A 21,868-nucleotide genomic window follows, 5' to 3' on the forward strand; every position below is an offset into this window, starting at 1 on the left:
AAACAATAGCAAAAATCAACGAAACCAAGAGCTGGTTCTTTGAGAAAATAAACAAAATAGATAAGCCTCTAGCCCAACTTATTAAGAGAAAAAGAGAGTCAACACAAATCAACATAATCAGAAATGAGAATGGAAAAATCACGACAGACTCCACAGAAATACAAAGAATTATTAAAGACTACTATGAAAACCTATATGCCAACAAGCTGGAAAACCTAGAAGAAATGGACAACTTCCTAGAAAAATACAACCTCCCAAGACTGACCAAGGAAGAAACACAAAAGTTAAACAAACCAATTACAAGCAAAGAAATTGAAACAGTAATCAAAAAACTACCCAAGAACAAAACCCCGGGGCCGGACGGATTTACCTCGGAATTTTATCAGACACACAGAGAAGACATAATACCCATTCTCCTTAAAGTGTTCCACAAAATAGAAGAAGAGGGAATACTCCCAAACTCATTCTATGAAGCCAACATCACCCTAATACCAAAACCAGGAAAAGACCCCACCAAAAAAGAAAATTACAGACCAATATCCCTGATGAATGTAGATGCAAAAATACTCAATAAAATATTAGCAAACAGAATTCAACAGTATATCAAAAGGATCATACACCATGACCAAGTGGGGTTCATCCCAGGGATGCAAGGATGGTACAACATTCGAAAATCCACCAACATCATCCACCACATCAACAAAAAGAAAGACAAAAACCACATGATCATCTCCATAGATGCTGAAAAAGCATTTGACAAAATTCAACATCCATTCATGATAAAAACTCTCAGCAAAATGGGAATAGAGGGCAAGTACCTCAACATAATAAAGGCCATATATGATAAACCCACAGCCAGCATTATACTGAACAGCGAGAAGCTGAAAGCATTTCCACTGAGATCGGGAACCAGACAGGGATGCCCACTCTCCCCACTGTTATTTAACATAGTACTGGAGGTCCTAGCCACGGCAATCAGACAAAACAAAGAAATACAAGGAATCCAGATTGGTAAAGAAGAAGTTAAACTGTCACTATTTGCAGATGATATGATACTGTACATAAAAAACCCTAAAGACTCCACTCCAAAACTACTAGAACTGATATCGGAATACAGCAAAGTTGCAGGATACAAAATCAACACACAGAAATCTGTAGCTTTCCTATACACTAACAACGAATCAATAGAAAGAGAAATCAGGAAAACAATTCCATTCACCATTGCATCAAAAAGAATAAAATACCTAGGAATAAACCTAACCAAGGAAGTGAAAGACTTATACTCTGAAAACTACAAGTCACTCTTAAGAGAAATTAAAGGGGACACTAATAAATGGAAACTCATCCCATGCTCATGGCTAGGAAGAATTAATATCGTCAAAATGGCCATCCTGCCGAAAGCAATATACAAATTTGATGCAATCCCTCTCAAATTACCAGCAACATTCTTCAATGAATTGGAACAAATAATTCAAAAATTCATATGGAAACACCAAAGACCCCGAATAGCCAAAGCAATCCTGAAAAAGAAGAATAAAGTAGGGGGGATCTCACTCCCCAACTTCAAGCTCTACTACAAAGCCATAGTAATCAAGACAATTTGGTACTGGCACAAGAACAGAGCCACAGACCAGTGGAACAGATTAGAGACTCCAGAAATTAATCCAAACATATATGGTCAATTAATATTTGATAAAGGAGCCATGGACATACAATGGCAAAATGACAGTCTCTTCAACAGATGGTGCTGGCAAAACTGGACAGCTACATGTAGGAGAATGAAACTGGACCATTGTCTAACCCCATATACAAAGGTAAACTCAAAATGGATCAAAGACCTGAATGTAAGTCACGAAACCATTAAACTCTTGGAAAAAAACATAGGCAAAAACCTCTTAGACATAAACATGAGTGATCTCTTCTTGAACATATCTCCCCGGGCAAGGAAAACAACAGCAAAAATGAGCAAGTGGGACTACATTAAGCTGAAAAGCTTCTGTACAGCGAAAGACACCATCAATAGAACAAAAAGGAACCCTACAGTATGGGAGAATATATTTGAAAATGACAGATCCGATAAAGGCTTGACGTCCAGAATATATAAAGAGCTCACACGCCTCAACAAACAAAAAACAAATAACCCAATTAAAAAATGGGCAGAGGAACTGAACAGACAGTTCTCTAAAAAAGAAATACAGATGGCCAACAGACACATGAAAAGATGCTCCACATCGCTAATTATCAGAGAAATGCAAATTAAAACCACAATGAGGTATCACCTCACACCAGTAAGGATAGCTGCCATCCAAAAGACAAACAACAACAAATGTTGGCGAGGCTGTGGAGAAAGGGGAACCCTCCTACACTGCTGGTGGGAATGTAAATTAGTTCAACCATTGTGGAAAGCAGTATGGAGGTGCATCAAAATGCTCAAAACAGACCTACCATTTGACCCAGGAATTCCACTCCTAGGAATTTACCCTAAGAACGCAGCAATCAAGTTTGAGAAAGACAGATGCACTCCTATGTTTATCGCAGCACTATTTACAATAGCCAAGAATTGGAAGCAACCTAAATGTCCATCTGTAGATGAATGGATAAAGAAGATGTGGTACATATACACAATGGAATACTACTCAGCCATAAGAAGTGGAAAAATCCAACCATTTGCAGCAACATGGATGGAGCTGGAGAGTATTATGCTCAGTGAAATAAGCCAAGCGGAGAAAGAGAAATACCAAATGATTTCACTCATCTGAGGAGTATAGGAACAAAGGAAAAACTGAAGGAACAAAACAGCAGCAGAATTACAGAACCCAAAAATGGACTAACAGGTACCAAAGGGAAAGGAACTGGGGAGGATGGGTGGGCAGGGAGGGATAAGGGGGGGGAAGAAGAAGGGGGGTATTAAGATTAGCATGCATGGGGGGGAGGGAGAAAGGGGAGGGTGGGCTGCACAACACAGAGAGGACAAGTAGTGACTCTACCACATTTTGCTAAGCTGATGGACAGTAACCGTAATGTGGTTGTTAGGGGGGACCTGATATAGGGGAGAGCATAGTAAACATAGTATTCTTCAGGTAAGTGTAGATTAAAAATTTAGAAAAAAAAAAAGAAAGAAAGAAAGAAAAGGGGGATTACTCCTTAACAGGATAAAACTATTGGTAAATCAAAGATCAACGCATGCTTTAAATATCCTTAATGTTGATCACTTAAAGGGTGTCAGATGATCAGCTATGGAGGTACTCTTTTCTGATAATATTCCTTTCTCTTAATTAAAAAAAAAAAAAAAAAAAGCAGTTACTGTGTGCTGACCTCCAATGAGTTCTGCACAGTGGTATAGAGGGCATGTCAAAGTGTGGGCAAAGGGTCTGTTTGTTTCTACGCAGAAGATCAAGGCCTAGCTTGGATACCCAGAAAATGAACTAAGATACGATATGAGGAGGAGCTTCCGGCATCAGCACTCTCTGGAGGACTCGTGCCGGGGGATGATCATCAAAAAGCCTCCACAGGGATCCGGACGATGCTGCGGTTGTGGCTGCATCCAGCCCACCATCTCCTGGACTTGCCATAAGAAGGAGGAGGGAGATGTCTAGGCTGGCATGTGCATACAGTGAGACAACGAATTTGACTGGATCTGTACTGTTGGAACTCAACCAGGAGTTGGGAGGGGTGCAAGTTGTAGCACCCCAAAATCTCATGACTATAGACTATCTATGGTTAAAAGAACATATGGGATGTGAACAGATCCCAGAAATGGGCTGCTTTAATTTGTCTGATGGTTCAAGTACAGTTGGAAAATATCCATCATATCATAGATAAATTTTCACAAATGCCTAGGGTGCCTAAATGGTTTTCTTGGCTTCACTGGAGATGGCTGGTAATTATAGATTTGCTTTGTTTATGTCACCGTATTCCTATTATGTCAATATGTGTGTGCAAATTAGTTAGTAGTTTAAAACCTATACATACTTAAGGTACTATACAAGAAGATATGTCAAAGAAATAATCAATCCTCCCAAGTTTCCTTCATATGCTACATCTATAGCTTTTCTTCTTCCTTCCTAATTACAAACTTTAAATAGAATTCGTGCCTCATATCGAATTTACCGAGTATCATAATTCCTCCAGGTGGTAAAGATACCTCGAGACAAGTGCTGGGCATAGAAGCCACAGGGCATAAATCTGCAAAGAAGTAAAAAGCTAACCTTTGCAAACAATATGGCTTCTCTCTCACTTACCAACTTTACATTTCCCTGTATGGCCCCGGAAGATGACTGGTTAGCCAGAGACGGGTAAGATTCCTCAAGGGAGGAACAACCTAAGACAGGCACAGTCGCAGGGGGGCCATCAGGTGAGAATTTGGGGATCAACAGAGGTGAGGCTCAGAACCTCACCCCCCCTGCTTTGAGAGAAATCTTCTGCATCCGTCGATGTCTTGCTGCCCTTGTCTAGCCTGGATTAATACTTAGTCCATAGGCACACACCTGATCATCTGATCATCTACATTTGCCTTCTTACAGCACTAAACTATGTTTTCTACCTTTATCTTGCATCTACCTACCACTTCAGCATTTTATTAAAAATAAAAATAATAATAATAATAGGAGAAATGTGGGATCAACATATAAATCAAGTACAAAAATCAAATGAATATTCATATTTGACCTGATGGTTTATAGGTCATATTGCATGATCAAAACCGAAAGTTTCTGTGATGAATGCCCTTGTACTGTTCACCATGTAAGAATTTATTCACTCTGTAAGAATTCGTTCACCATGTAAGAACTTGTTTGTTATGCTTCAGAAGATTGGAGACTGACGAGAATTAGGCTTGAGATGGATTAATGATTGTACATTGAGCATTGACCCCCCTATACTGAATTTTATTGTTGTTAACAACCATTTGATCAATAAATATGAGAGATGCCCTCTCAAAAAAAAAAAAAAAAAAAAAAAAAAAAAAAAAAAAATGGGTGGGGGAGAAGAGGAAGTAAGGGCTTAGGGTTGCCAACTTTTTTATTTGTATCAAATGCAGATGACTACAGTGTAACACACATCTCTTTCACATGGCCGTGTTTTATTGTCCACCTGCCATTTTGCGCTCTCTAAAATGTTTCCATGCCTATTTTCTGTCTACGCTGTTGAAAAGTACTCTTTAAAAAAGGGAAAATCATGACTCCTACAAATATAAAGATTTTACTATAACAGATTTACAACTGATCCAGGACAAGGAGAACTGAAAAGAACTCACAAACGGCAGGCAATCAGGAATGTTGAAGTGAATTTACAAATAGAGATGCAAAACAGGGCCAATGTCCACGGGGCAATAATCTGCTGCATTCCAGTGCACAGCGTCTATTTGCATTTCTATGGACAAGAGTCATTTGTATTACTATCAGTTTTCTACACCTTTATAGAATTGTAAAATAGCTCAAAGACAAAGGCACAGGTAATCGGGAAGAGTATGCTGGACTGGACATCAGTCTTGCCCATTTCGGGCCCTTTATAACCTCCAGGAACCTCCTAGACACTGGAAAACAGGGCTTGTGTCTGTCCTGTTAACTGTATTCCAAGTCCCTGAAGCATTGTAGGTCCTCAGTGAAGACTGCTTGAATGAACGCTTTTGAATATTCAATGGAGTCTTCCCTAAACTTCCTATTATCTTTTAGTAGGTAAAAATTGAATTACCATACAAATGAAATAATACTACTAACTCAGCTAGATATTGTTGCCTGTGGAAAACTCATAAGGGGTTCTCTCCTTCCAAAAAAAAGGATGATGGCGAGTATGAGATTAGTGTCAGAGACAGTTTTACCAGAGGTTTAACGATTATTTAACATCACATTCTAGCCCAGTGGGTCTCTAAGGACATTTCACAATGTCTGAAGACATCTGTGGTTGTCACACTATAGGAGGTGGGGGTGCTACTGGCATGTGGTGGCTAGAGACTGGGGATGCCGCTAAGCACCCTACATGCCCAGCACGGTGCCACAGTAAAGAAATACTCAGCCCAAATGTCAGTGGTGCCGTGGTTGAGAAAGTGCTCTGGGGAATACCTAGAGCATTCATGCAGAGAGAAGGTTCCAGGTACCAAAAGAACTTCATTTCTTCTCTGCCTAGCCTGAGTTTACCCCAAAACATTTTTATTAATCTGAGTTCCCATTTTCCCTGCTCCGTGTCCGTCCCTGCTGGCGCCCTTGACTTCTTGGCGCTTACCACCATCTCTATAAGCAGCAGCTGCCAGCATGGAGGTGTATGAAAGTCAGGCTTCATGGTGGACTGCATTGAGTCTTGAGATAGGTTGTGGCCTGGGCCTGCCATCTGTTGGCGAGGTTGGGTGACCTCTGTGGGTTTCAGTTTCTCTGATTTCTGGAAAGCAGAGGCTGGACTAGGTGGGCTTACCTGTCAAAAAGACCTTTCTGCTCTAGGTATCTGAGGGTCACATGCTCAGTGTCTTTTGGAAGCAGAGGATTGTCAAGGGCCACTGAAAGTGACTGCTCTTTGGAAAGCAGGAGCAGAACCCCGAGGTAACTGTTCTGAGGACCATGGGAGAAGGCAGGGCTAGGTCAGGAAGAGGGGTGCTGTGCCTTGCCAGGGGACACTGGTCTTACCCCTCATCCCATTGCTGCCCGGGCACTGCTCCTCCCCTGGGCCCTGGCGCTGCTCCTGCAGGCCCCAGGAGCCTCTCTCCTTCCTATCTCCAGCAAGCATCTGGATCTCCAGATGAGATTTTTAAAAAAGCCTTTAAGCGCCTCTCTTCCTGAGGGATTGCCTTGCTGGAAGGGAGTCTTAAAAAGTGTCTTCTCCAACAAAGAAAATTTGGAAAATGCAAAGGCAAAAAAAGTCACCCTTCTCTTTTCATATAAAAATGTTATTACCTTTGGAGATTAAGAGAGCTCTTTGGTCTCTAAAAATGTATTTATTTAAAGAAACACATTGTTGTAAAAGTGATACATGTTCACTAGAGAAAAAGCAGGAAGTATAGCTAAAACAAAAAGGAAAGATTTTAAGAATCACTTGGATGTACCACACTAATGCAGAAGCTTAATAAGGGAAACCGGTGTCAATATGGGGTGGATATACAGAGTTTCAGTACCGTCTGCTCAAGTTTTCTGTAGCAATATTCATAGGAGGGGGAGGAGGAGGAAGAATTGTACTAGCTAGTCTTTGATGAGTATTTACCATGTGGCATGCATTGTACTAAGTGCCTTATGTGTTCCCATCATGGCCCAGAATTCTTCCAACCCTTTAATAATGACCCTCATGGTGTGCTTCCTCTCTGTAGACACACTCTTCTAATTGTTAATGTGTACCATTAACTTCTTTAATCCTTAAGGCTTGGACTATCTCCATTTTACGGAAGAGAAAACTGAGGGCCAGCAGTTTATCATTTGTCTCTGGTTCTACAGTTGGGAGTGGTGTTTAGGGTCTCAGATGAGAGAGCTGCTATTATTATTCCATATTTTAGAAAATGAGGGCACAGTCTTATCAGGGTGGCCCACAGGTAGGCTGCACATGGGCCAGAGGGAGCTTCAAGATGTTTGGAATTAGGTTTCCAAATGGAATCCTGGAAGTGTCCTGGTAACTGCTTCACTTGATCACAGGAGGCCAGTTTTCCTGTCTTCTGGAGTGTGAAGCCCAGCCTAGTTTCTTCCCAACCACATTGCTGTGTGCAGGCCACTCTGAGTTTCTATTTCCTCACCTGTAAAATGGGTTTGGTCATTTAGATTTAGCGGGCAGGGCTGTTGGGAAGATTAAATGTGGAATTCCATGTATATTTTAGGTGCTCAATAAAAACAAAAGCTCAGGTTTACTGAACCCCAGCTCTATGTGGTTCCCTGGATCAAAGAGTAACAGTCTCTGGTCTTTTCTGTTACCTTGTGTGGTCCTGGAGTGGAGAAGAGGGTCTGGGGTTTGCAGCTGATCTGAGGTAGGTGGGGTTTGAGAACACACATCAGGGGAACAGGTGGGAGAGGGTGGGGCCTCCTGTGGTACCCTAATTGGTGGGTTGAGTGTGTACATTTTCTCCACTCAACAAGCGTTTATTGAGTGTTGACTGTATACCATCCTATGTGCTGAGTACTGTTGTAGATACAGGAGGGAATGCCAAAAATGAAGCACATCAGGTCCTCCGCCAAAATGCTATCTTCCCTTCAAAGGTGCAATGCAGCAAAGTCTAGTGCCGTGCTTCTTCAGGCACTGAACTGGGACATGAGGTAAGTCACACTTCTTGGTTTGGGATCCACCTTCCTTCACCCAGGGCCCCAGACACAGATGTTTGGTGGCTCCACCCTTATTCGTAGCAAACAGTAAAAAGCACCTGCACCCCACAGATAATATGTTAGTGTAACGATGGAAAAGCTTGCTTTAGTTCAGCAGATTAGTTTCTATACTGCATTTTCAGGCTCTTAAATTGCATATGTATTTTAACTTCCCTTCCTTCACCATTGAACAATTTCTTTCTGTTCTCAAAATTTTATTAGGACCTTGGGAAGCTGGTGGATCCCCAACACTGTGGGAAAGTGTGTGAGCAAGTAAGTGTAGGTGTGTGACTGTGAATCGGTTTGGTTGTGTCTGTGATGGATTGGGCCCATGTGTAAGCCGCAGAGGTGGTCCAGGGAGATGGAGGGTGTGCTGGCAGCCTGGGGATCCAGGTGGGAGTGAGGGTGGATGACGATGAGGATGGGGGCATGGATGGGGGAGGATGGGAGGGAGTCTGCAAAGTGCAGTGAGGTGTATGTGTGTGTGTGTCCCTGAACGACTGTGATTCCTGGGGGCACGCGTGTGTGAGGCCTGAGATCCAGGGTGGGTACATGAGAGTGATAAAGGGTGGGGGTGGGGGCTGAGGGGGCGGTGAGCACGGCAGGGTGTGTGTTGCAGGTGTTCATGTTTGATTTTGAGTACCAGTTGAAGGGAGGGAGGTGGCAGGATACGTCTGTGTGCAAGGATGCCCCTGTGATTAAGAATGTCGGATGCTCGTGGGGAGTGAGCGGGTTGAGCATGCGTGGGAGTGTGTGTGTGTGTGTGTGTTGTGTGTCGGGCTTGTGCGAGGATGTGCACCCTGGTGCCTGAGTAAGCATGTGAGAAAGGGTGTATGTGATGCGGGGAGCGAGCCGGGTGCGCGTGTGCGCTGGTGACTGTCAGCGGCAGGTTCGGGGGGGACGGGCGCGCGCACGCGGGGCGTGGGCTGGGGGCGCGTGGCCGGGGGGCGCGCGTGGGGGGCGGGCGGCGCGGGCCGGGGGGGGGGACACTGCGGCGGCGGCGGCGCGGACCCAGCGGGCCGCCTCCCGTGGCAGGCGCGGGGCGAGCGGGAGCCGCGCGGAGCCCGGGCCCATGGTGCGCCCGTGTCCGTCGGTCGGGCCGCGCGGGCGGCTCCGCGCGTGGCCCGGCGCTCGCGAGCTCGCCCCCTCGCTGCGGGCCCGGCCCGCCCGCTGCCGCCGCCTCCTCCCCCGGGGCGGCGCGGCGCCTGCGGTCGGCGGCGCGGAGGCCGGACCGGGCGGCGGCCCAAGCGGCGCGGGGGGCGCGGCGGCCAAGGCGGGCGACATGACGGACAACATCCCGCTGCAGCCCGTGCGCCAGAAGAAGCGGATGGACAGCAGGCCCCGCACCGGGTGAGCGAGGCCCGGGGCCGCCGTCCCCTTTGTCCGCGCGGCCGGAGCCGGCGCTCGGGCGGCCGGGCCGGGCCTGACGGGGTGGCGGCGCCAGGGGCCGCGGCCGGCCGGGGAGGCGGGCGGAGGCTCGGCGCCCCGGCCCCAGGCAGGCCCCGTCCCTCGGGGAAGCGAGCGCCCGGTGTCCTCGCTTCCCGGCCCACCTCCCTTTGGAAACCCCGAGAAGCCGGGCCCGCCCGGCGCTGTTTACGCGGGCGCGGAATTAGGAGCTGCCCTGCCTTTCCACCGTGTCATTGTTTCCTGATTATTCCTGCTGGAATTACCATTGGGTTAAAACCGAGCCGTGCGCGCGTGGAACAGCCCTCGCGAGCTGGGGTCTGCTCGGCTTATCCGGGTCGGGGGGAGCAGGCGCGATCTCCAGCGCAGACCGCCGCGGGGTCCCCCTTCAGCGCCTCCGGGTGTCAGCCCCGAGGCGGCGCCTTCCCCTCCCGGCCCTGGGAGGACACAAACCAGCAGCTGCGGGAGGAAGGGAGGGGCTCCTCCGGGACGGCTGGAGCCCCGAGCCCCACACCCCGCGCTGAGAGAAGGAGATCGCGGTAGGGGTAGGGCTTGCCACCTGCTGTGCCTTGCCTTGGTCGACCCCGGGGCGGCCTGGACGTGGGTTCCCTTACTGGGAGACGGGACAGGTCCATACTTTGCACCCTGCTGTCTTCTTGTTCGGCGGATCGCAATGACCTGTTGAGGATTTTGAGGGGCTGTGACATCGCCTGCGACAGACTTAGGGTGAGGGGAGCTTGTTAAAATGCAGATTCTCTGGCCCCCTCCCATTCCCACCAGTTGGGGAACCTGGGAATGTGCATTTGCCCAGACCGCTTAGGTGAGAATGTCGTCCCCTGAAGGCTGAGAAGGCAGATGGGCGGGGCTGCGGCCTCTGAACCGCCGGTCCCATTAGCCCCCTGTCCCCTCTGAGCCACTTCCCTATGGTCACCCTTACTGCAGAATCAGTTGCTTGATGCAGGGGGTGGGGAGGGTGAGCCCCCAGGGTGGCTTCGTCCGGTGTCCTTGGGGTTAAAAAAAAAAAAAAGGAATGATGCCAACTGCCATTTTGTGGGATCTGTCTTGAATCTCACGGAGGCCCCTTCGGTGTGGTACAGAGGAAACGAGCCCAGCGAGCTGAAGGAGGCTGGGAAGATGCTGCAAATGGGGATGGAACTCAGGATCGTCTGACCCGAAGATGGACAGTCCAACACCCCCTTCCTTCACTGTTGTGTTTTAATCGGACTTCTTAGGGATTAAAGAATGATGGACAGTTAACTCCAGCTATACGCCTGGAATAGTACTTGCATGTTAATACACATCTTCAGTAAATATTATATTGAATTGATATGATCAGTGGGCTCTAAAGTCTAGTTATTAATTTTTGCCACAAACATCAAATGCCTGCTGTGTGCTGGGGCTGTGCCAGATGACTGGCGCACAAAGATTAAGCAAGCCCTGCCCGACAGGTGCAGGCGTCTTTGCATTAGAATCACCTGAAAAGTTTAACCACTACCATCCCTGCCCCATTTTAGACCCTTGAAATATACTGGGGTGGGATCTGGGTAACTGTTTTTTCGAAGCTCCCTGGATGATTTGATATGCTATCGTAGTTGAGAAACTCTGATTCAGTGAATGAGAGAAAAATGCAAATAATTATTTAAAAGTGATAATTACTGTTATCACTTTTAGTGCAGACAATTAAAAAGATTTCTGGTATTGGAATGGAGGATAATACTCCCTTACAATTAGCCACTTGGGAATTAATTTATTTCCTAAACAGTGATAATCATTCAGATTCAAATCATGTATTCAGAGAGGCCAGGTATTTGCATGTATGTTCTCGTATTTAGTCTGCAGTTTTAAGAGTAGCCACAGCAGCGTGGTAATCTTGGTGTTTAGAAACACGTGGAAGCAGAGTGATAGAGAGGGGAAGACCTGAGTTAGGCAAGAACAAACCAATATGTGGTGAGGGCAGGCTCTCTGCTGGGCACAGAGATAAATGGCCCTGTTTTAATGCTCATAATGACTGAGTGAGTTTGGGGAGTTAATTTCCCCATTTTATAGACAAGCAAACTAAGATGCAGTGATGTTAAATAACTTGTTTGAGGTTATAGAGATAATGTTGAGCGGGTAGGTTTGAACCCGATTCACTTAATGACTCTTGCGTGTAAGAGGGCTGGGGGATTTTGTGGTTAAAAACCAAAAACAGGCGCTGTGAGTCCCCGGAAGACAAGAGTGCAGTTTGGTGCTGGGGTCATTCTGCATATGTTGTGCAGACATGTAGTTTATTTGCTGAAGGAATCCCGGGGCCCCAAAGCTCGTTTCTCTTTTGAGAAAGTTACCATATTGTGATGTTGGGAAAACGATTGCAAAGGTTTCTTTAGGAAGCAAGGCATTTGATCCACATTACTGAGACCATTTTCTGTCGCTCTGTGCTTCCTTTCCATCTGAAGGCAGTTCTCCTCTGTGGAACGCCAGAGAAGGGTTGCTAGGAGCCAGGCTTCCAGAGGTGAGCTGGCTGCAAACTGAGGCTCCCCCACTTACTAGCTGCCTGTGGGACTCTGGGAAAACTATGTTGCTTCTCTAGGTCTTAGTTTTTCATCTGTAAAGTGGGAATAACAGTAATTTTATATACTTCATAGGGTTATTTTGAGACTTAATCCATGTAAAATTTAGAGCTCTAAGCACTCAGTATGTTAGTATATGTATATACTGACACTAATGGTGACAATTAGGTCTTTGTGTGAGGTCTGCTTTTGGGGGCTCTCCAGAATGTTCCTTTGAAGGTGGGAAATTTAAACATACGATGGATTTCTTTACTTTTTCCTGATCATAACCTGGAAAAATGAACTGCATAAAGTGTTGCATCCTGGTGTGCTACTATAGAGATAGCAAGGACCTTGGCCTCTGGCCGAACTGAGACTTTGCTTTTCTTAATAACAATTCTGGGTTTTGAGGCCAATTTGGACAAGGGTGCTTCGATTTTTTTTAAAAATGTATTTGGACCAGGAAGTTTTGCACATGAACAAGGTTGAGAAAGAACTATTTAGGTACATCTTTTACTTCGATTTTTTTTCTTAAAAACAACTTTGTTGAGGTATCATAACATAAAATACATCCATTATAAATGCGCAACTCATTGAATTTTAAACAAATAAATCAACAGAGTTTGTGCAACCATCCTCACAATTCAGGTTTTGAAAATTTATGTCAGTCCAAAAAATGCTCTCATGCCTGTTTGTGGCTAATCCCACACACCACTGATCCACTTTCTGTTTCTATAAGTTTACGCTTTCTGGAAATTTCATGTGGATGGAATCATACTTTGTGTTGTCTGTGTGTCTGGCTTCTTTCAGCATAATGGTTTTGAAATTCCTTTTTATTGTTTAATAGAATTTCATTATATACCACATTTTGTTTATTCACCAAGAAGGACATTTCGATTATTTCCAGAATTTTTTGGCCTTTATGAATAACCCTGCTAAGCACAATGTGGATGTATGCTTTCATTTCTCTTGTCTCCTATGGGTTTTTTGAAACAGTTTGTCAGCAGTATCTTCCATGACAGAACTGTGGGTTCCCATGTCTCATCTTTATCTGACTGCTAAATGCTGTGAGTGCCTAAGATTTGGTCTTGGACGTCCTTACCTTTAGAACTGTGGGTTGAGGTCATCCATGCCCATGGCTTCAGTGACCACCTTCCTAGGGAATCAAGTCCTCTGTCTTCCTCTTGACTCCTTTCAGCCTGGCCAAATCCAGACCCACCACGAGCCTGGTCTTCCTTCCTGCGGTGTTCTCAAGCTCAGAGAATGGATGTGCCAGTTCTTCAGTGGCAGAATTTTGAAACCCAGGCATCACCCTGCCTGCAGCCTTAACCCTTCTGTTGCTAATCCTTTACGAAGATCTCCCATTTTCTCCCCCAGAGTTGCTCTGGAATCTGTGCACATGTCCCTCAGTACTACCAGTTGTCATCATGATCTTCAACATCACTTACTTCCCCGCATCCGTGTTGCTAATTGTCTAGGGAGGCCTCCACCTTGCAGCCAGAACAGGTGTGACCAAGTGTTCTGATTATGAAAATGTCCTGCTCAGAGCTTTCTAGTGGCTTCCCATTTCTCTGAGGCCCTAAAATGTTCTGGTCCTGCCTGTCCAACATGGTAGTCACAGCCTCATGTGGCTACTTAAAGTCAGATTGAAAATAAAATAAAAAAGGATCCCTTCCTCAATGGCACTAGCCATGTTTTAGTTCCTGATAGCCACATGTGGCCAGTGCCTGCTGTCCTGGATGGTAGAGATACAAACATTTCCACCATCATAGAAAGTTCTGTGGCCCCTGCCTCTGTCCATTTTCATCTTGACATCCTCCAGCCCCTTCCTTCTCTAGTCATGTGGCCTGCGCTCAGTGTTTTTGTTGAGCTTTCTCTTGACACAGGACCTTTGCACAGGCTGATCTTTATCAGGAATGTCCTCTGCCTTCTTCATTAAGCCAAAGCTCATTCTTCCATTAAGCCTTACGGGGGTCTCATATCATCAGGGGAGCTTTCCCTGATTTTCAGACTAGACATCAGATACCCCCTCTTGGAGCCTATCAGGGCACAGCTCTTTCTCATATAGTAGCAATTTGACACGTGTTTGTGTGAACATTTGGCTGGGAACTCTGTGGGGCCCTAGTTAGTGACAACTTAATCATTATCACATGGAACCTCGCCAGAGTAGGTGCCCACTACATCCTTGTTGAGAGAAAGAATGCCTGAAGCTGATCTCCAATTTAGAAGGGAAGCAAAGCCCCTGCTCCTGGGAATGCGGGCAGAAGAACCATTTCTAGATGGTCCAGGCAGAAGTCCGCTGGATGTTCTCAAACTGCTGCTTTCTAATCTGCTCATCTCCCTGGCTCAGAGTTTTTCCCTGGTCGATGGAATCAGGTCTGCATGTCTTAACCATGACTTGAGAATGGGAACAGGGGTGGCTGAGGGATTTGGGGTGAGTACCAGGAGAAGGGAACCACAGGCAAAGAGAAGACAAGACATCCTAAGGCCACTCTCTCTTCCTTTGTGTCTTTCCCTCCACCAAGGGGCATCAGCTGAGGCAGTGTTTGGGCATGTGAGATGACTTTTCATCTTTAAGTATAAGACTCAAATTCTAGTGAAGACTCTTTTTGGGTGGGTTATTTATGTGAAAAATCTTACACGTTATGAATGCAAGAAGTCAAGCATTTAATGCAGAAGCATCAAATAATATGAAATCTGGATTGTTTCAGAGGATACAGCATGTAGGGTAGGGTGGGCAGAATAGCGGTTCCCCACACTAATCCCCAGACCCGTTGAATATGTTATGTTCCATGGGAAAAGGGACTTTGCAGATGGGATTAGGTGGATGGTTTTGCGATGGGAAGGTGACCCTGGGTTATCCAGGTGGGTGCAGTGTAATCACAAGCATACTTGAAAGATGCAGGAGAGTGCCTCTCAGAGTTGGAGAGACAGGAAGGTGGTATGCTGCTGGCTTGAAGATGGAGAAGGGGCCTGGGTAAAGGAGTGTGTGTGGCCTCTAGAGACTGGGGAAGTCAAGGAAGCACATTCTCTCCTGGATCCTCCAGAAAGAACATAGCCCTGCTGACTCCTTGACTTCAGCCCCATGAGGCCCGCTGTGGACTCCTGACCCCCAGAACTGTGAGAGCGGTGATTTGTCACAGCAGCAATGGCAAGCTAATGCTGATGGGTGTAGCCTGTAGGCCTTGGAGCAGTTTCTCACACTAGGCTTCACATCCCAGCAAGGCTGCTGGGGCCCAGACAGCCAGCACCTGCCTGGTGCATGCAGCAGAGGCACCTCAAGGCACACACTTGCATTTTGCATGAGGGTGCAGAATTTAAATCGATTCTTTCCCTGACTAGTGGGGAGAAGTAACACTTACTTAGCATCTGCAGTCTTTGGCCCTGAACCAGGGTTTTCTTACATCACCCAATGGCCCTTTGATGTCAGTGTTTCTTTCATCTTTGTTTACTGATAAGGAAACTGAGACCCAAAAGGGTCAAGCAATTACTCCAGGCTGACAATGAGTGGCAAAACCTAGCGAGTCTGACTCCCGATTCAGAGGACAGGAGGGTGCTGCTCCGAGAGGCGGGCTGGCAGCTGGAAGGCATTTGATCGGCTCTGTGCCCTCAGTGCATTTTTTTTTTTTTATCAATTGTTTGTTTTTCCCTCCAGTAACAATGATGTTTTCTGCCAAGTGGCTGCAGGATAGAGAATTTTGGAGTGGCAGTTGTTTAAGGTATACTGCATGTTGAAAACTACTGGGATAGTAAAGAATATTGTAGACTACAACTTTAAATAACCCAGGACAGGATGGGTTTGTTGATTTTGTGGTTAAGAGTTTGGGTTCCAGGGCCACACAGACTTAGGTTAATGTACCAGTTTTGCCACTGTAGTGTTTGGATAACTCCAGGCCACTCTCTTTTCCCCTCTGTGCCTCAGTTTCCTCTTCTGTCACATGGGGATAGGAAGAGCATCTGTGTGCTTAGGTATAAGGGGTGCAGAGGAGCATATGAGTTACCAGGGTCCATCAATGATGTGGATTTCATCTTTTATGTGAACTGCGAAAAATAATGCACTTGGAAGGGAGTTCTTCATACACATACATTTATTCACTTGAAAGATCTGAACTTTATTGAAGCTGTCACTTCTAATGTGTGGAGGTGAACTACCCTTTCTCTTTTGTTACCATGTAGTGTTAGGTATATAGTATAGATGACTCTCATTATTCACATTGAGTTCTACAAAGTCCCCACTGATACTGAATCAGCAAATACCGAACCATTTGCTCCTAGGGGAAATACAGGGTTAGGTTCCTGTGAGCCTCTGGCCAGATGTTTTTATCAACTGATCAATACAGAATCTTGTTTTAGGTGTATTTCTGTTTAAAGACACTGCGTTTAGTATCTATTGTTGATTCGTTAATGTTAAACTCAGGACCAGCAGCACCACAACTCCTGCCTGAAGGAGGCGTATCTAACACATTTTCCCCGTAAGGCACCTCGCAGCCTTCTTGCTCTTAGGAAGGCAGGGGCCATTTTCACTAGTGAAATCGCTAACAGAAGGCACAAAGATGCAGACAACATGGTACTAGATAGATTATGGAAATGACGGTGTGTACAGTACGTGGGCTGAAGCAGGAATGCAGGACATCGCCGTGTTCCACTTCAGCTGGCGATGCTGCATGTGCTGATTCAGACTTTTTGCCACTCTGCACATGGCCATGTATGACCAGAGGATGCTGTAAGTACTGGTTTTGAAGTTGTACATTATGAAGTTGTAGGTGAATTTGCAAATACAGAAACCATGACTAATGAGGCCCGATAGTATTAGAGGGTGCATGTATTTTCAGTGTCCTCTTTTTGACATAATGGAGGTAGTGTTGACGGGGAGGAAGAAGGGGGAAGGTTATATAGGCCATGCAATCCAGAAACCCAAGCCTTTCCCCTCTCCGGGATGGAGCAGAGAGTTGCATAAACTCTCTCTGCTCCTTGGATGAGAACAGTCAGAACAAGCCTTGGCACAGGGCCATCGGGAAGTGCTCTCTGCGCTCTCTGCCAGCCAGTCCACCTGCACTTGTGCCATCCATTTCCTGTTACGGAGTGGGCCCTGCCCTGCCTGGACTAGAACCAGACCAGGTGCTCCCTGCCACTGCCAGGCACCACGGGGATGTGGAGTTACAGACCCAGGTAGGGATGCTGAGGGGTAGAGGCATGGATCTGGGAGCCTGCTTGCTGGGCCTTCCCTGAGGAAGGCCAGTGAATAGAGGCTGTGCAGGCCAGTCCTGGGGAAAGACGGTGGCTGCCAGACCCTGACTTCAGTCACACATACAGTGAGTTGGGAGGAGTGTCTTTGGACTTTTGACTGTTACTTCTCAGAACAGAACATTATTTAATATCTTTACCCAGACACAAATAATGGAAGTCATCAATAAGGGCTGGCTGCCTTTGGGGATGGTCATAACGTCCCTTCAGCTTCACTCGTGGCAATGAGTGGGCTTTGGTTTAACTTAGAAAAAGACTAGTTGTAACATTTTCATTGGTGATTTTGACCTACAAAGTTACACTGGTGCTGATTCCTTAAGCTAATGTCTGTTTTCTTTCATTTGTGTGGCTTTGAAAGATCAATACAGGTATTCAGGTTGGTCTGTGGAAAAATGTTGCCTAAGAGCCTTTTAGGTGCCTTATGGCCAGACATTGAAAGGTTAAAAATTATTTTTATGGTTCCTTCTGTTTGTGCCAAGTAATACTTATCTTCTCCTGGTAGTAGTGATAGAAAGTTGCCTTTCAGAATCTGTTTGAGTAAAAAACCAAGAATTGAGTTAAAGGAAAGTGTGAAGTCGACAATAGTTGATGAGGTTTGCAGCTGTGCCCCCAAGGCATGCCTGATAATTAGGGAGTGGTGATGCCATGCTAAAACGATGATGTCAGTCTAAAAATATTATTGCTGCAAGGGGAAGAAGTGGGATAATCTGGTGGTGCTCATGGATTTTTAAAGTTTTTATTTTGCCAAGTTCTCAATGGAAAAAACATGATTTTTTAAAACAATGGTTAGTTTGCCAGGTTGATTGGGGGTCTTAGTGTTGTCTGTCTGATTGTCTGGGTGGCTTGGCGGCATCACAGACAGGACAAGTCGGAAGGAGGGTTTGTGGAAAGGTTTCCTTTGGGAAATGGAAAGGTGCCTGATGCTGTGTTACCTCCTCTCGTTTGGGTCTCTGAGGCACGTGCTAAGTGTTAGGGAAGAGCCTGCTGTGCGCTCTCCCTGAGCATAGAAGGGGGCCTGGCAGGATCTCCCACCTTCCACCGGGCCATCTGCTAGGACATAAAGTGAAGTCAGACTTGGCCAGGTTAGGCCTCAGGAATTGTTAACCTCGGCACTACTGATCATTCTCTGTGGGGCTGTTCTGTCCACTGTAGGATGTGAAGTAGAACCCCTGGCCTCTGCCCACTGGATGCCAGTAGCTCCCTCCCCAGTTAGGACAGCGAAGATCTCTCCAGACATTGCTAAGTTTCTCCTTGGAGGTGGGGAGGTGGGCAAGGCACGCCTGTTAGCAACCACTGGGCAGTGGAATGAGTATTCACCGAGTGGCCAGATCCCTTCCTTATTGCCCTTGGAAGGTGCCTTGTCCTGTCTTAAAACACACACACACACACACACCCCCACACAAAACCTGTTGGGCAAGAAATTCAGGTTTGTACTATTGTTCTTAACATGAGCTCAGCTTGCTGAGTTAGTAACTAAGGAAGCCCTGAACTGTTGGAATAGAACATTTGAGTAGTGTTACTGGCTGAAATGTATGCCTCCCCAAATTTGTAGGTTGAAGTCCTAATGCCCCAGCTCCTCAGAATGTGACTGTATTTGGAGATGAGGCCTTTCAAAAGATGGTTAAGATGTGTACAGAAAAGTACACACATCGTAAATGTACAGCTCCATGAATTTTCATAAAGTGAACACATCGTAACCAGCAGCAGATAAAGAAACAGGCTCCTTACCATGGACGCCTTCTCGTGTTCCCTCCTGTGTGAGCCCATCTTAACCTATCTCCTGGCTTCTTACAACAGAGACTGACTGCCTGTTTTTCAACTTTGTGTAAATGCGGTCATGTCACATGTGAATTATAATTCTTTCATCCCTATCGCCATGTGCAGCCATTGGATAAATATATCCTGATCTTTCCCTTCTCCCCTCGGTGGACATTTGGTCTGTTTCCCAGCTGGGCTTTCACGGATAGTGTGAGAGCATTCTTGAACACGTCTTTTAGTGCATGTGTTAGGTGACTGCTGGGCCCTAGGGCATATCTGTGTGTAGCTTTAGTAGAAAAATGATGGTTTCTACATCAGGGAGTGTTCCTGTTGTCCACGTCCTCCCCAGTACTTGGTATTATGGGTCTCCTTTCATCGGGAGTGTAGGAGTGTCACAAGAAATTTGCTTTTTATGATTTACTTGAGAGAGGCTTCCTTTTCTTGATCTGAGCTTAAGTTTTAGACATACAGGTTAGCCAAGTCGTGGTAACCCTGAACCTAAACTTGGCAAAATGGTCACATCACAAGGGACCTTTCATCTCTCACCAAGCATCCTAAAGTAGTACATTATAAGAGAAACAGCAAAAAAAGCCTAAAATTTATTTTCTTTTAATTGTAAAATGAATGCATATGTATTAAAGAAAAATTGTGAAACAGAGAAGACCGATGAATGAAACTGGTGTTAACTTCCCTTTCAAAGACCAATGCAATTGACGGGCCAACATTTTAGCTAGTATGTGCTGTTTCCTTCTTGACTTGTTTCTGTAAGTACATTGTTTTATAAATTATAACCATGTAGCACATGTGTTTTTATTTCCTACATTTTTCACTTAGTATTTTAATATAAGCCCTCTTCTGCATCATGAGGTACTTTGTAAATGACATTTTGAATGGCAACATAATACTTCTTTGAGTAGACACCAGGAATTCACATAACCAGCGCTCTAGTTTTCACACACTGACTCCTCTCTTTTATGTCCACTCCTTAAATAATGTTTTCATTCTGAACTCTGGCCCTCCAAAGCAGAGTTACTCTGGAAAACACACAGTGGGAAAGCTAAGGTAGGCACAGACTCCCTGACCCAAGAAGTCACTCTTCTGGGATGGGAGCTCAATCTGCAAAGTCACACTCACGAAACAGTGAGGCTTAGTGCCTGCAGAAAACCAGAATCGTAGCTGTGGTTTTGGACATTTCAGAGGATTGCCATTCATTCACTCCATAGGTATTTGCTGAGCACCTCCTCTGCCCCAGCACAGTTGTACTGTTGGGGGTGTAGCCAGCATGGAGCTTTACATCTAGTGATGCATTATAGGTGGTCTCATAGGAATTTTAGCTGGTGGTTTCTTAGATGCCAGGACCACCATCCTAGGTCGGTTAAGAGGATCATCTCATGACATCAACGCATAGGCCCACATCAGGTTCTGTTTTCACTCCATTTCCCAGGAAGCTGAGGCTTAGAGTGGTTAAGAACTAGCCCAGGGTCACATAGCGCCACTGCGTCTTGTCTCACAAGTCTCAGCTCAGCTGTCTCTTCTCCAGAGAGTTTTTTTTCAGACCGCTCACTCTGAAGGAACTGACTGCCGCCCAGTACGCTATTCTTGTTTATTTTTCTCTGCTTGTTTTCTGTTACCACCCTGTCCACCTGCAAAATAAAAGACTCCGTGAAAGCAGTGCTTTCATTTGTCTTGTTTGCTCATCCCAGTGCGTAAGACATAGTAGGAGCTCAAAAAATAGTTTCTGACTGAATGAGTGAAGGCTCGGAGCTGCAGGTCTGCCATTCCCTGCGCATTAGTTTCCTTTTGAAAGGTTAATAATCTCACTGGATTTTGCAGTCCTAATGCATCCATGGTGGTAGTGGTGTGTGGAACACACAGTAGGCTCTCAGTGAAGGTGAAGGTGTGTGCTGAGGATTGGAGCAGGAGGAAAAACAGTGAAACCCCTTTTCTGCACAGAAAAAATAAAAGAAACCCAGGCCTTTTCCCCCCCACCCCCCCCACCACCAAAATGAAACACTAGTGTTTTGAAGTCCCATGCAGGGCCCCAGGTAAAGCTTATCTTCTACTTCAGTTTTCCCTCCCACTTCATCACTTGGATCTTGCCCTGCCTAGTATGTGTCTCTGCCTCATTCTTTTTATTGCTGACAGGTTCACTGTATAGGGAGAGAGCATCCCTGTGATGGGCTTTTGGTCATCTCCAGGGTTTAGTTCTCTGTTGCTACCGTGATCATTCTTGTGTACTTCCTGTTGCTTACCAGTATCAGAACTTGCGTAGTATGTGTTCCTCCAGGTAGATTTGCTAGGTCAGAGCTCTGAGCTTTCCATTTAAAGAAAGTTTGACACATTGACTTGGCTTCTTTCATTGATACTGTCCCATTTCTCCTCCAGCCAGTAGCATTCCTGTGGCCAAAGACACCTTCAGAATTTAGTGAACTAGCTGCCATCTTTGCATTCTTTCTGACTTCAGATTTTACATTCTCCTAGTTAAAAAAAAAAAAACAGCTCTAGCCACTTGTATGTTTCTAGAGCAAAGAGCTAAATTTTCTCTTTTTTTTTTTGATATCGTTAATGTACAATTAGTTGAACAACATTATGGTTCCTAGACTCCCCGTATTATCAAGTCCCCCCTACATACCCCATTACAGTCACTGTCTATCAGCGTAGTAAGATGCT

General features: G+C 45.6%; 1 protein-coding gene across 5 annotated transcripts in view; it reads left to right on the forward strand.

Moving 5' to 3' along the window:
• The first annotated feature begins 9,279 nt into the window (after positions 1–9,279).
• ATP9A (ATPase phospholipid transporting 9A (putative)) overlaps positions 9,280–21,868 on the forward strand; it is a 114,813-nt gene continuing 102,224 nt past the window's right edge. For 2 of the 5 annotated variants that reach the window (XM_073236429.1, XM_073236430.1), the window contains exon 1: positions 9,281–9,614. In XM_073236429.1, the coding sequence (XP_073092530.1) occupies positions 9,337–9,614 (278 nt within the window). In that variant the 5' untranslated portion in view covers positions 9,281–9,336. Of the gene's footprint in view, positions 9,615–17,172; positions 17,366–21,868 lie in introns of those variants that run through there. The other 3 variants (XM_073236433.1, XM_073236431.1, XM_073236432.1) reach the window with 3 other exon arrangements.

Source organism: Manis javanica, chromosome 5 (genome assembly GCF_040802235.1).
Source record: "Manis javanica isolate MJ-LG chromosome 5, MJ_LKY, whole genome shotgun sequence".
Lineage (NCBI taxonomy): Eukaryota > Metazoa > Chordata > Mammalia > Pholidota > Manidae > Manis > Manis javanica.